We start from the raw sequence: 15,371 nt of genomic DNA, 5'->3' as shown, positions 1-15,371 counted from the left end.
GATAAATTGTAGAGTTGAAGTATAAGGTAAAGGGGAAGGGATGTGTAGTTTTTATAGTGGTAGAAGCCATTGTGAGATGCGGATATTTGGCACAGGTGAGCACTCTGCCAGTTCGGGTAGCTTGTTTTAGCCAAAGCTCAGTAACCTATAAATGATGCACTATTTACTCTGTATGCATAAGTAAAAAGCATTTTTAGCTGTACAGGTTTCAGCTGTGAGAACTTTGTTAATCAAATCTGGCACCTTAAGTGAATGTGTAGTCCTTTGTTGAACTCGTGTGTGAAGAAAACTTTCAGAAGGCCTTTTACTGAATTTCATGCCCTACTCCTGAAAAATTTAATTTCTTCACGTGTTTAGCAGCAAGTTCATTTCTTGTGACAAAATAGCATAGCTTCCCATCCTGCATATTTGCATATGAGCTGTATAATCGCACAAGTTTTACCCAGTCTGGATGCAAAGTAATTTTGTCGTATTATTAGCCTTAAGCTGCCTTGTTTTCCTGTTCTTGTAATATGAAGTTATTTCCATTGCTGTAATAATTCTTATCCTTGCAGGTTATCTGGCAGAAAATCAGAAATGATTGACATAAAAGCTTGGGCAGAGTATATTGTGGAATGGGCTGCAACCGATCCTTATGGTTTCCTTACTACAGTGATCTTGGCTCTCACACCATTGTTCTTGGCAAGTGCCGTGCTGTCTTGGAAGTTGGCAAAAATGATTGAGGCCAGAGATCGAGAGCAGAAAAGAAAACAGAAGCGCCAGGAAAACATTGCAAGAGCTAAACACCCAAAAAAGACTAAAAAAAGAAGTGTGCATCCCCCCCCCCCCCCAAGAAGACACTTGATTTTTTTACTTCAAATTTTAACAGTCGTACTACTAATTTAAGCAACAAAGCAGTGCTAGATTGAAACCATTTCAACAAACCCGAGAAACCTTATGCAACAGAAAATAGTGAAACGAGCATATCTTATGTAATTTATCTTCATTTCCTTAAAACATTGCTCCACTTTAATGTCACCAAAACCTGCATGCACCGTACATGTGGAGAAGCTTTCAAACTTTGTCAGGGTTGAAGCTCTGACATTGGATGGCATAAAAATGCCCAAAAAATGTTTTGTTGTGAAATGTAAAACTGCAACACAATGATCTGCCTGTAAGTATTGAACAAAGCCAAATAACTGGTGACCCTCTTCCAACATGGCCAAGCAGTGGTATTGGGCAGTGCAGAGCAATGCATGTACTATGTAATTTAGTAAAGCTTGCCTAAAGTTGTAAAAATGTAGCAAAGCACTGTACATTGTTTTCAGTCTTGGCTGAGGTTTTAATTAGCATACGTTTGTTATGTCTGATAGGTGCTGACAAAAAAATTACCTCCTGTCAGTTTTGAGGACTTTGAACTAAAGTGAAGTCATTTGTTCAGTAACCAAAGTTTTGTGGTAATATGAGAACTTTATGATTTGGTTCATTCTTGTATGTTCATATGTAAGTACTAGATTAGCTGCCTCTATGGGCTCTCTTAAGCCTAGCCAATTTTCTCAAGGGTGTCGGCAAGCCTTTGTTGTAAATCAAGTATTTCCCTTTTTCTAAAAGGGGGGGGGGTGGGGCTCTCCAGGTTTACTTTTATTTTGTGTGATTACCTTTCTCGTGCTTACCTTTCTCAAGTGTACTTATGGTAAAAGTTTGTCTGCTTCACTAATGAGAAAAAAATTAGTACTTTTATCAAAAATGCATATTAATTGATAAAGTTAAAATGAAGCCAAGTGGATTGCTCAGTTTGCCTGTCTGAATTTTTTTTTTTTTTTTTTTTTTTTGTTTTTTGTTTTTTTGTGGTGGTATGCTTTGCAGGCCTCAGTTGCTTCATGTTCTGTTCTAGCTTCTCATTTAGAACAGGTTTCAATGAATCCCATGTGACAGATTTTGCTTATCTGTAACTGTTAATACATGTAGTTAAATGTTTCTTAAAGTTGCTATACATGTTAAATCTGTGCTATTTAATTCAAATTCAATGAGTAAGAGTTCTATAGCTGAACAGATTTGCATACCTTTCAACGTCTTAGAGCAAGAAATCTGGACAAAGCCATAAGTAATGGGGGGGGGGACAGGCACAAAAATATTGATAGTTTTTGGCATTTTTACAAGAGTACCCCCCACCACCACCACCTGATGTGCAGTAGCAAGGCCTGCCCAACAGTCTGCTCATGGTCATTTTTACTATATATGAATAAACATAAAGGTGGTTGAGTAGTCTACATGAATATTCATTTGGTGTTACAGGCAAATGGTAGACATTCAACTTTTTGTAAGGGCAGTATTTAAAATCTGTCCATATTTTTGGACCTTTGGATAGAGCAAAATAAAAAGGGCTGTAGTTCTCGGGCGAAAAAGTTGAGAGGCATGCCACCAACCAACTGCCCTTGAGTTGGACTCAAAACTTTTAGCATTATTCCTCATAAAGCTGGTGTCTATTGGAGAGAAGGTTGTGAATTACACATACTATTACACGTACTAAATGAGGATAGTAATTTTAAGTTTGGAACTGAAATTCTGTAATAATCCACATATGCTTTTTCCGTCAAATGTCATTAATATAATAACTTAAGGTGATGCTGATTCTGGATTTGCACCTGACTGAGAGCAAGGCTTACATATTAACTGGTAGGTCCTACCTGTGATGGCTCTGTATCCTACAAAAGTACAAATCATAGTACTAAACTGTGAAAATCACCACATATGGGCAGAAGCAGCAGTACTATAACATGTAATATATAGTCCTGGTCTTGACATGGTATAGTCTCTTATGGCAGGTTAAGAACAGTACTTCATAGTAGAAGTAAAAACGGCCAAAAAATGCAAGACTTTAAGGTTTCATGTTAACTGTGTGTGTTTATGAATAACTGATTTTCCAGAAGGCTTGCCCTACAGCAAACCTATAACTAGTTGTGTTAAAAGGCCTGCATCATTACACCCCAGCAATGTATGATGTCACTGGCAAATCTGCATGGTGTGTCAGTTATGCATCATTTGCCTGGTATAGCATGTCCACTAGGCATGTCAGTCACTATGGCTGTGTCATGCAAGAAATTAGTAGGGGTTACTGTTAAAACATTGCCGACTGGGTAACACCTATTTAGGCATGATGACGCTTAGTCTATTGTCAGGAAGTGATTGTTTGCTGTATATGTTTTAGCAGCTAACTCCTCTGGCTTAGTAGGAACTTACTATTCGGTTTAATCACTGAGGGACAGTGGTACTCTTCTATCGTTAGCTATATAATTATTTTCAGTGACCTATCATATGTGAATATTCATGAGCTGTATGCCATGGTCTTTCGTGTACATGTTGGGTGTCTGTTATTGTATGGCCATGTGCATTTTGCTTTCAGTGAATTTAACTCATTAAAAGCAGAGTTACTGGGCGGAAGCTACTTCCCTTTATAGAAGTATGCAGTGCACTTATTACACAATTTGACTACTACGTAATGAGTTTGTTTACATAGTTGATGGCACAGTTTTGTGTACAATGTGTTATCTTAAATTGGTGGTGGTTTTACAACTGTATCTCCCCCCCCCCCCCAAGTTGTTTCATGCTGGAAGGGGCGTGGCCATAGCGATTGACATGCCTGGTGGACGTGATGTACCAGGCAAACAATGCATGACTGACATACCGTGCAGATTTGCCAGTGACATCACTCGTACATTGCTGGTACACATGTAATGATGCTGGCCTTTTTGGTTAGGTATACATTGTGTTTGGAACCCCTCAAATCAGTACTACAAGTTAGTTTTGCTGTGTGGTTTAAGAACATTGGATTTTTGCAAGTGTTTTGAAACTGTTGTAGTGTGAAAGTCAAATTCCTAAGTTTAGTATTTCCATCACTCAGACTTATTTTTGAAAGCATGTAACATCTTTCAAGTCACACTGTTTCAGTTGCAGTAGTACTGCCAGTCAGTGAATTTGCAGTATATTTTTTTAGATAGAAAGCCAGTCATGTTTTTGATGCTCTGATTTTGGCTTTTCTTTCTCTGTCCCTTGTGCATGTTTTCTTCAGCTTGCAGTATATTTCTCCATTCAAAATCGTGCACCCCACAACCAGCCTTCACCAGTACCTGAATAGTTGGCATCTGCAAGTCGTATGCATAATTTTGTGACACTAATGCCCTCACCACTGTATAAACTATATGATAGCCATGTATATAATTTGTGAACCTACTTTATACCCCATATCCCAACTACAATATTTTCTGCCCCATCACCACTGTATAAACTGTATGATAGCCATATATATAATTTGTGAACCTACGTTATACCCCATATCCCATCTACAATATTAACATTTTCTGCCCCACCTAGTTCCTTTTCTTACTTCCATTTCTTTGAATTTCAAAGTACTAATCACATAATCTACTTGTTCAAAATTCAAAGAAATGGAAGTAAGAAAAGGAACTAGGTGGGGCAGAAATGTTAATATAGTTAGCATGTGGAGTATAACGTAGGTTCACAAATTATATGTGTGGTTATCATACAGTTTTATAGAGCGGTGAGGAGATGAGTGTTGCAAAATTATGCATATGGCTGGCAGATGTTAACTATTCAGGTACTAGTGAAGCCTGGTTGTGGGGTGTATGATTTTGAATGAAGAGAAATTGACGATATTACAAGCTGAAGAAAACGTGCACAAGGGACAGAAAAAAAAGCTAAAATCAGAGTATCAAAAATCATGACTACTCCTATCTAAAATAAATCTACTGCAAAATAAATCTACTGCAAATTTACTGACAGTGACTTGAAAGCTGCTACATGCTCTCAAAATAGAAAGTCTCAGAAAAGTGATGGAAATACTAAGTCTAGGCGTTGGACTTTTTCACACTGCAACAACAGTTTCAAGATGCTTGCAAAAGTCCAATGTTCTTAAACCACAAAACAAAACTTAACTCGTAGTACTGATTTTGAGGAGAAAAGTGCTAAACGGACGACAATATAAACTATTCCAAACAGTTCAGCATCATTACACACCAGCAATGTATGTATGATATGACTGGCAAATCTGCATGGTATCGTACATTGTTTGCCTAGTGTCAGTCACTAGGGCCACACCCATTCTTGCATGAAACAACCAGGGGGGTACTGTTGTAATACATCACCCAGTTTTTAAATATTGTTTTTACAAACTTAAAGTTGGTAGAATAACGGTTTTTGCATTAACATGAATTGTCTTAAGGGTATGAAGTCAGAAACTCAGATGTCTATTTACCAACTTCAGTGTTCAGTAATTTGCAAGTGATGTGACAGAAAACCACAGTTTTATGAAAAATGGACCAAAAATATGAGAAAAATCTGGTTATTCTGTATCTGTACAGTTGAGAGGTATGCAGATTTGTGGGTACATTCAGAGTTAGTTGAGACATTTTTCATCTGATGTGTACTGTAATTGTCCTTTGAAATCTGTGTACTTGTAGTATTTCCCAGGGTGAGAAGTTTTCTTCTTGAAAGCTAATAAAAAGACTGACGTGTACTGTAATTGTCCTTTTGAAATCTGTGTATCTGTAGTATTTCCCAGGGTGAGAAGTTTTCTTCCTGAAAGTTAATAAAAGACTGGATTTTTTACTGTGCATCGTATATCCACACAGGATGAGGAAAGTAACTTCAAATCATGTCAGCTTGTATTTATTATCATAAATCGTATTTATATAATGAGGAAAATAATTTTTCAGTAGATTTTTATTTGTACTTCTCATTCTTAATCTAAAATAAAAATATTTCTTGACAAAGCTATATTGTAAGCAGAAGCTTGTAAGCAGAAACTTGTGTGACATGCATGTACACAGACATGTTATACTACACCTCAACATTATTTTGAGTTTAGTAATTTAACCCGCGGTGGTGGTGCTGCGGTAGCGTTGTCACCTCACAGTAAGATGCTGTCCGGTTCGATTCTCAGCTAGAGCGTCTTCTGCGTGGAGACATGCGTGAATGGGCATACCTTCGTTAAAGGTTGTGCGTCAGGGCTGGTAACTCGGCACGTAAAAATCAACTGCCAATCATTAGCGGACCGGCGTTCCGCTGTGGCGACCCCTAACCGGAAAAAGCCGAAAGACACAACAAGAAGTTTAATTTAGTAGAACTGTCCACATGGCATCTTGGGCAGTATTAACATGGGAAATAAAATGAGCGTTTACCACTAGTATATCTGATGTCACCAGAGCTAAACTTACAAATGGCATGCTTGCAACACTGTATAGAAGTACCTCACACTGTTATAGGTATGTATGTGTATATATAATAATGCATTTGCCATTGCGATTTTAGGTTGTAGCTGAAAAGGGTCCACAGGTTTTGTGTTTAGATGTCACAGGACTGCTGCAGCAATTTTCTTTTTTTTTCCAGCTTTCTGCAATGACATCTTGGTTTTCTCTCTCCCCAGGTTCTCTGCAGATGTGTGTGCATATTAGGGGATTGAAGCTGTTAGACTGCAAACTGGCAAAATCTCCTTCTGTGGTGGTTTAGAAAATTACACAGGTTTTGTTTCCAGAGTAACTTATTGCCACCAATGTAGAATTTCTTTCAGTTTTGTGTGCTCCTAACCAGCTGCAGTTTAATATTTTTCCGGTAGCCTATTGTAAAGTAAAACATTTCATGTGCCTCTTGACTACAAGTTTTATTTTATTTTAATATCCCTGGTGTTAGCCCAGAGTTTCTAGTGACTGCAGTGGGGCTTGTTTAATTCTCTTGCTGAATTGATGCTTCAGTTTTAATCACAGGAAAAAATCTTAAAAGCAGAACTTTAATAGTTGCATTGTGTTGTGCTAGTGTATTATGCAAAGTTGTTTTAGAAAAATGACAGCCTGAATAACTCTTAGCCTCAGGCTACATTTACTGCTGTGCTCTATTCATAATGATGGCTCTAACCTTGTATATACGAGTTATTTGGTTATTGAGGATATAAATTGAAATTGGAAGCCACAATGTCTTTACTAATTTTATTCTTGCTTTTGGAATGCATTCAGGTATTTTCAGTTTGTGTAACATTATATTTTTTACAGACATTTCATTGCAACTTTATTCTTACTGGTTGTATAAAACTATTTCAGTTTGTATTGCAAGTAGACTTTTTTTTTTCCTGGTTTTGCCTCTTCTGATTACCTTTATTTTAATTAAAAATTAAAGAAGTTGGAGCTGCTTCCCTGGCATTGGTATTTTACATCTAAGTATACTACTGACGACCTAGTTTGGATAACAACCCAAATACTGGACTGCCAACATTGGTATGAGGGGCTAAGTATCCGGTGATCGGGTCACCTGTTTCCCTGACTAAAGGAAAACACATGGAAGACAGCGGCCTGTAACATGTCATAAGTAATCTTTGCTCAGTTGCCTTACATTTGTTATGAGATATTGCCTGCATGGTCAAAGTCCTCTTCTTGCCAGGCCACAAGTGAAGGTACTCTTCCCTGTCATCTGTACCAGTGTCTTGGGAGCATAAATAGGAACTTGTGGTAAAAGTTGGATGGCTGGCTGGCCAGGACTGGGACCAGAGATTCATACCATGAGATGCAACTGTATAAGCAGACAAATGTATTGCAGCAGGAGAGGAGTGCATTATCAGACAAACATATATATGCAGCTGAAGACAAGTATGGCATTTTTTGTTATAATTACGAGTGAGGGGATGGAAAGTATAAAATGTTAGCTTTCCGTACTGGAGTGTAAACAGGCTTCCAGTGACTTTCAGATGTAGCTTAATTTAGTGATGGGTATTTAATATACAAATAATGGAGCTTGGAAGGAGTAGCCCTGTTGAATGATGGTGTTGGCTTTTGATGTCATTTTTGTCGCACAGGGAACCTTTATCTTGTGTATTACAGCCCCTTAAATGGCTGGTCATTTTGATTTAACAGTATGTGTGGATACTCACGGATTTGCTTGTTGGGGATGTCAGTCACTATCCCTCAGAGGAGCAGTCCATCCTCAGGAAGATTTAAATAAAGGATGGTCCCTCCTTTGCAGAGCTCCTGTACCAAACTTCTAAGGAGAAAAGTATTGCAAATGATTGTCAGTAAGTGACACTTGGATATTTTGTCTTTAATGTTAAAAATAATTCCTCTCATAATAAAACTTTAGAAGCAGCTGTTTTGCAGTAGGCATACCAAAGTCAGAGTAACTTTTTTCTGCTATTTCCAAGATTTAGGAATAATTGTTGCAGTGTTGGTACAAATATTGTCTGGCACAGAATTATTGCAGCAATATGCCATATTTGGGTGTAGGTTACAATGTGTTTCCTCAAACCTGAAATTATTTGGTCAAAGCCAAAGTGACCAAATCCATGAAAGAGATAGTATTAGCCCTATCATAGTTATTTTCATGTAATGAAGTAGATATTGTGAACCCTTCTTGGGTGGGTATGCAGGTAGGATAGTCTCCTGTGTTTCACACATATTCTCATGAACGTTGGTGCATGTCAACACTGATGGTGCATTGATGTCATATGCAATGTGAGGAAGAGTGTATAGGCCTTTGCCAGCATTTTCCGATTCCTAGTTCATCCCGAAAAGTTCCTGTGGTGAATGCCTATAAAATGTAATCCATCAAAGTGTCTGTGAGACTGCCAGATCAGCACCATGGTACCTATTGTCTGGGAGAAGAACTAAACCTAAATCAGTGCCACAGTTTTTCATCGCAGCCACATGAAGAATAGAAGGGAAGATGTTTTGAATATAGCTCATGCATTGCAAGGTGGAAATAGTGTTGACAGTGGCCAGAACATGAATTAGTAGAAACCTTCTTGGAGTCATAGGACCGTGCTGGAGCAGCATACAGAAGGCAAAGTAATATATTGGTCTGTCATTTGTCACACTTTTTGGCTGCAAGGCAGCCTAGGAAACTCTCTCATATGCTGTCCATTTCCCCCCATCTAGTAAGGGGGTAATGTCTTGCATTATGGTGTACCTCCATAGGTATTGAACCTGAGAGGTGTACTTTTTGAAAATCTTTAGGGAGCATCCATACCCTCCCACTCCTTAAGTCTGCAGTCAGCCTGCCCTTGGGAGCAGACACTTGAAGTCACCTGGTAGATACTTTATTGGGTACACCCAGTGGGGGGTGTTCACCCTAGGCTTCCTCCTGCGTTCAGAAGTGCCCAGTAATCCACAGTGAGGGCACTTCCTTAGGGCCTCCTATTTACAGATCATATGTGAGGTCCTTGACACCAAGCGTTAGAGTGGAACTTACCTTTATGTGGGAAAATTGAGGAACAAGGAATGATGGTGTCATGGTCCATTCAAACCTCTCTTGTCCCCATACCTTTTTTTTTGTTATTCATGCCTGCCAACCAGCTAGCCAGAGCAGCAAACGTCCATTTGTTCCGCATCACCATTCCATTGTGGATGCCTAGAAAATGAATTCAATCAGTATTTCGAAGGTTGCTAGGTCAGGAGTAATCACTGGTGTAAAACATTTGTGCGCAGATGTTATCCAGGCAGGCATGAGGGTGTTTCCAATTGTTTTAGTGCTAAATCCTCCCATAGTAGTTGATGTACATACCAGTAGATGTGATGGCCTACTACTACTCCTCCAAGTGGTTATATATATATCTCCACACATGCCTCATGAAGGCTGCTGCAGCAGTGTGGCCTGACAGTCGCACATCCCTGGCTCGTGTTCTGTATACTGTGCACCCATTTCTCCAGTGGGTATTGGCATTGCATTGATCTGAACTGCCTTACTCGCCCAAAGTTGAGTGAGCTGACTTCAGCTGCTTACTGCCTCCCTCCCTCTTCAGCTCATCAGTTTTTCCCCGCACCATAGTTGTCAGGCCTGTAAACCAGTATCAATGTCCCATTAGTCCTGCTTCTGGCAGGCACCCATACAATACTAAATCTCTGGGACTACCCATGCCATAGCTAGGTGAACAAGAGGTGTTTGCTTTCTCCATGTGATTCTTTGAGTCCTTATCTCTTTGCATTATTTGTCCAGATTCCAGTGTTTTATGATGGATGAGATAATGGAAAAGCTTTTAAACCCCCTTTTTTCCTGGAAACTAGGAGGAATTAAGTAGATCACACACAAGCTACTGTAATTTTATCTGTAGTGATGCTGTGGCTCTGGCAGACTTGGGAGAATGCATATTATGGCAAGAATGAAGTGCTTAACCTTTTAAGAATTTGCTTAAGCATTCTGTCCTGGATCCCCCCTTCTGAAGGTGATCCCATCTGAGGCATTCTTCCAAGATTTTAGTTGAAGATCTTAAGTTGAAGAAAAAATCAGAACCTTACTACTTTGGAGGGCTTTTGTGATTCACTTTCAGCCCTCTTCTTCCAGGGAAGGCCATTGCAAGAAGTCCCCTTGCAGACTAGGGAAAGTCCTAAACTTCAGATTATATTACTTTTGGCTCTCTAAAGTATCGCGGGAGCGTGAACCCACTGGTTGGGCAGTCTGTGTCCTGACTATATACCAAAAAAAAGAAAATAAAACACTGTAACCAAAACGAACTGGACAATGTCAACCTTGTTTAACATTCTAAAATATAAAGCACTGTATTGAGGAAATAACAAATCATCTTTAACTTTTTTATCCAGTTCTTGTACTTCCAATAAAACTTCATGGTTCTGTTTTTCATAATAAAACAAAGTTTTTTTGATTAATCCCAACCCAATCTCATCAAAATAATGAACATAATCACTCATAACTTCTTCAGAATATGTAACCCCAAAGGGAAATTTATATATTCTTAAACCTTGGGGTACAGTTTTTAACTCTACACTGTTTGAAATATGCAATATCTATCTCGGTAGTTTTATATTTAAAGTCTTTTTTCTAAATAAAAAAATAAAATGCTCAAACATAGCATTTATGAACATCTCAACGATATAAAAAACAGGAAAACCACAAATGCCTTGTATAGACATTCCTTGTGTTGTGATAAATTTGAGAAATACATGTTTGGAATTTTAGAAATAGTACATATTAACCCCAGAGGGGGGGATTGGAAAAACATTTTAAAGAAAAAAAGAGAGCCAGTGGCAACTTAGACTAGCGGCTATGTTTATGCCAGGTCTCAACGACTACGTTTCCCTGGCACCTATGTTGCATGAAAAAGCTAACATTATATAGTTGCAACAACAGAAACCTTTAAACACAATAAGGTTTCCATATTTATTTATATTTAAAAGTAGTTTATTAAGTTGTTTTTTGGTGGTTTTACACAATTGTTTTATGTTAAAGTATTGTGTTAGTTTATTTAAAAAAATATTTTTGTGTGTGTTAATATCTTTTTAAATTGACAAGTCAATTAAATGTAATTAAATGTGAAATCACAAGATTTTTAGTATTTAAATGTTAATTGAATTAAGTTTAGGTTTCATTTCTGATGAAGTCTCTTAGGAGATGAAAGCGCTAAAATGGTTCATTCATTTAATGTAATGACTTATTAAATTTGGCTATTTTGTACAATTTTCGTACTCCGTTTCTGTCCATTCAGTGTCCAGTTCGTTTTGTGTCCTGACTATAGTCCATGACGGTTGTAGTGTTCCTAATCTGATGCATCTTCTGTAATTACGTTTTGCTTAGTTCCTAATTCTGAAGGCAAAAGTTGAACTCTGTCTAGGGAGAGGTTCTCCAGTTTGCCTAGAGTTGAACCATTACAAAAGACAACTGGGATGTTCTTCGTGTTTCACTGTTGCAGTCATCACCTGTGGGGTTATCCCTGCTGTTGTAGCCCTCGGTTGGCCCGAATACCAGAGTCAGTGTTTTTTTGCATCGGCTGCTGTCGCTTGCTGACTGACCTCAGGTCGTCAGTGCTATAAAGGATGGCAGCCGACGCCATTACATCAGTCTTTCTTGCCATGGAGCCTGTAGCAGAAGCAATTCACAAGTGTGCCGGTCGGTCGCTACCAAAGTTTGAATTACAACTGAAAACGTCTAAAGCAAAGTACCCCATTGGGGATCCTTTTTCTTGCAGTAACCGAAGTCTGAAAATGTTAAGTTGTCTCGCCTGTGGAAAGCAGTACCAGACTGAGACTTCCATTAATACTATGTCACTTGTTTAGGCCCAGACCACGACATCTCCCATTGCCAGTTCTGTGCCCTCTTTAACACATGAACCATTTGTCATAGAGCTCATATTGTAGCCAGGTATTTTTGTCTTCCGTCTTTGCATTCCAAAATGATGTCAGTCAGCCGCCAATCCATAGACATTCCGAAAAAAATGTAAGGATAAAGATGGACAGACCACACAAGGCTAGGCCTTCCGACGACTCTACTGCTAAGCAGGTCGTCAGTTTTCTGGAATTCATTGAGGTACCTTCGCAGCCTCTGATGCCCGATTTGATACATTTGCAGGCCTGTACTGAGACCCTTTTGGAGTCCGGTATGCCACAGAAATCTTCAGTCTTTTGAGCCTTTGGTTGTCTCTGACTTGGTTGGGTCCGGAGCCACTACGCAGGCACCGCTTCCGAGGTGGTTTTTCACACTACCAAATCTAGAAAAAAAAATCTCCGACTACAGTTTCGCTCAGAGTGATTTTGGCCTAGAAGCAAGGCCAGTCCTAGGAAAACCACCTCTAGCCACCATTTTACTCCTGCTCCACCACCCCAAGCTCAAATGCTTAAAATGGCAGAGGATTTTATCACCCTTATTAGCGGTAGTCGGGCCATACTACTACTACTACTACTACTACTACTACTAAAAGGAAAAGGGACCTTTCTCCTGAAATACTACATAACGGGATTCTGAGTCGTGGGATTATTCAAATTTTGAAGAGTAACAGCAGCTGACTGCTTGCTTATGAGGATTTTGGATGCAGCGGAATCTATTCCTTCTGCCTCCCCACTAGAAGATCTTTCCTTTGGGGAAACCCTTCACACCCTCTGGGAACATCTCCACTGGGAATCCCAGGTCTTCCCTCCATCTAAGAATTAGACTTGAGTTTCTAGACCTGCCCCAGCACAGACCCTTGGCCATCTCTCCAGTCTTAGAGGTGGTTGATGATGTCTTCCTTGAATCTAGCTTCACTCCTGATGCCATCCCACCTGCTCCCAGAAAACAGTACCGGATTCTCACAAATACCTGTACAGAATTCCTGCTGTGGACCTGGAGGTCATTGCACAGGGGCCAAAAGGAGCGAAGGCTAGTTCTGCAAAGAATCCTATTCCTTCTCCTAGACTCCAGAGCTCTGGACAGATGGGGTAAAAAAGTATACACCTCTGCAACCTTAATTATCCGAGCACTCCACTGTCAGTTCCACATGTTGATTTTAACAACACACTGTGGAACTATTAAAACAAAGATGTCAACCTTTCCTGACTGCCAATTTGAAAAGAGTTATCAGATTTACTGCACTCTACTTGTCAAGTATCCAAACACTCATTACACTGGGGATATGATACCCTAGAAGCCTAAAGCAGGGCAGCAATGCCTGGATCTTCATTAGGAGACCTGCATGGTTGAAGGAACAACCTCTCCGTGATCATGTCATATCTAAATTAGTTGATGCACCCTTGGATAAGGACTGCTTGTTTGGAGTAAAAGCAGATTGTGCTTAAAAGATGGAAGACAAAGCAAAATCTATGCAAACAGTAAAAGATTTCCTTCAGGTACAACCTTCTAGGTTCAGCAGGAATTTTCCCTCAAAACACTTGTCCTTTCCTGAACCTAGCAGACGGGGGGGGGGGGCAAGGTAAGCCCCACAGGGGACAGACCACCCAGACTCCAATCCCCAGGACAGCAGTGGACTGCTCCAAAGGCAAGGGAGATCTAAGCCATCTGTCTATGGCAAAAACTCTGACTCCCTCTCCCCCCCCCCTCTGCAGAGGGAGAGCCTTCCTCCTAGTTTTTGGTGAGTGAGAGGAGGGCAAAGAAAATTGACTTTCTGCAACAAAGGACCAATGGGGCTTAAAGATCATTTTCAAGGATACAAATTCTTCTCTAATAACAGACGCCCAATTCCAAGACTGTACCCAGACTTGCTTCCAAATCAGTGGCAGAGGCATTGAAACAAGTCCAAGCTCCTTGTTCCCAGAAAAGAGGGCACTTGGCGCCCCATCCTGGATCTATCCATTCTGAACACCTTCCTGGTGTTCCCCAGATTCAAAATGCTAACTTTGCAGCAGCTGCCTATTCTGACAAAAACATGCCTGGTTACTTACCCTAGATCTAAAAGATGCCTACCTCCACATTCCCATAAAGGATCGTGCAGGAAATTCCTTTGCTTCAGAGCAGGCTCGCAACACTTTCAGTTCTCTGCGCTACCCTTTGGCTTATCTACTGCTCCCAGGGTATTCACCAAATGCTTAGCCCCGGCCATAGCATTTTGCAGACCTAAAAATATACAGATTTACCCTTATCTTGGATGACTGCCTCATTCACGCAGATTGCAAAGAAAAGCTCCTCAAGGACCTCCTCTGTAAAAACCCTCCTAACCTCCTTAGGTTACACCATCAATGAGAAGGAATCAAAGCAAACACCCTTCTTAGGAGCACTGCTGGACACAGCATCCCAAATGGCCTTCCTATTTCCAGAAAAGCAGTTCCTGCGTCTTTTACACAGCTGGTTTCCAGAAGTCACCTCCCTGCAAGGAAGTTCCTGCAAGCAATTCCTGCCTCTCTCTTTTACCCATCTGGCTTCCAGAAGTCACCTCTCTGGGGGGAAGTTCCTGCAAGCCTTTGGGTACATGGCATCTTGCATCCTAATTCCTCTGGCCAGGCTTCACATGAGAACTTCAGTGGTACCTAAAAAACCTTTGGTGTCAGTACTCTCAATCTCTACAGACCTATCTCCCTCTGATCCCATGTATAAGGGACAAGTTTCTCTGGTGGGCAGGGGCCTGTGCCCAGAACAAGGGTCATTCCTTCACCCTCTGCCCAACCTGCAGACCATTACCACCAATGCATTGGACGTAGCTTGGGACACTCACCAAGAAGGCAGGTGCACCCAAGGTGTTTGGGATGCCCAGCACCTTCCCTTACACATCAACCAGAAGGAACTGATGACAGTACAAAAGGCTCTGACATTCTTCAAACCCCATCTCGAGCCAGGGGTTCTCCTCATCAAAACAGACCACACCACAATAATGTGCTGCATCAACAAACTGAGAGGGACCTACTCTTGCTGTCTGTGCAGGCTAGCCATGAACCTCTGGCTGACTGCCTGTTCCATGGGATTACACCTAATAGCCCAATACCCACCAGAGATCAACACCACCCTGGCAGTCCACTTAAGCAGAAACTTACTGGACCCCCACGAATGGCGGCTCCATAGAAAAATCATTTTGCAAATCACTCTGGCATGGGGGACTCTGGAGGTGGCGCTCTGCTTCGCATCTCAACCATCACCTGAAAAAATTCTGTACCAGGGAATATCGCCACCTAGCATGGAAGGTG

At 40.4% G+C, this 15,371-nt stretch overlaps 1 protein-coding gene across 2 annotated transcripts in view; it reads left to right on the top strand.

Moving 5' to 3' along the window:
* SMIM15 (small integral membrane protein 15) overlaps positions 1–5,512 on the top strand; it is a 125,917-nt gene extending 120,405 nt beyond the window's left edge. For both annotated transcript variants that reach the window (XM_044063890.1, XM_044063891.1), the window contains exon 2: positions 555–5,512. In XM_044063890.1, the coding sequence (XP_043919825.1) occupies positions 577–885 (309 nt within the window). In that variant the 5' untranslated portion in view covers positions 555–576 and the 3' untranslated portion in view covers positions 886–5,512. The remainder of the gene's footprint in view (positions 1–554) is intronic.
* Positions 5,513–15,371: the final 9,859 nt, after the last annotated feature.

Source organism: Protopterus annectens, chromosome 2.part2, assembly GCF_019279795.1.
Source record: "Protopterus annectens isolate FY-2018-M chromosome 2.part2, PAN1.0, whole genome shotgun sequence".
NCBI lineage: Eukaryota > Metazoa > Chordata > Ceratodontiformes > Protopteridae > Protopterus > Protopterus annectens.
This window is presented reverse-complemented; position numbering and strand designations above follow the sequence as displayed.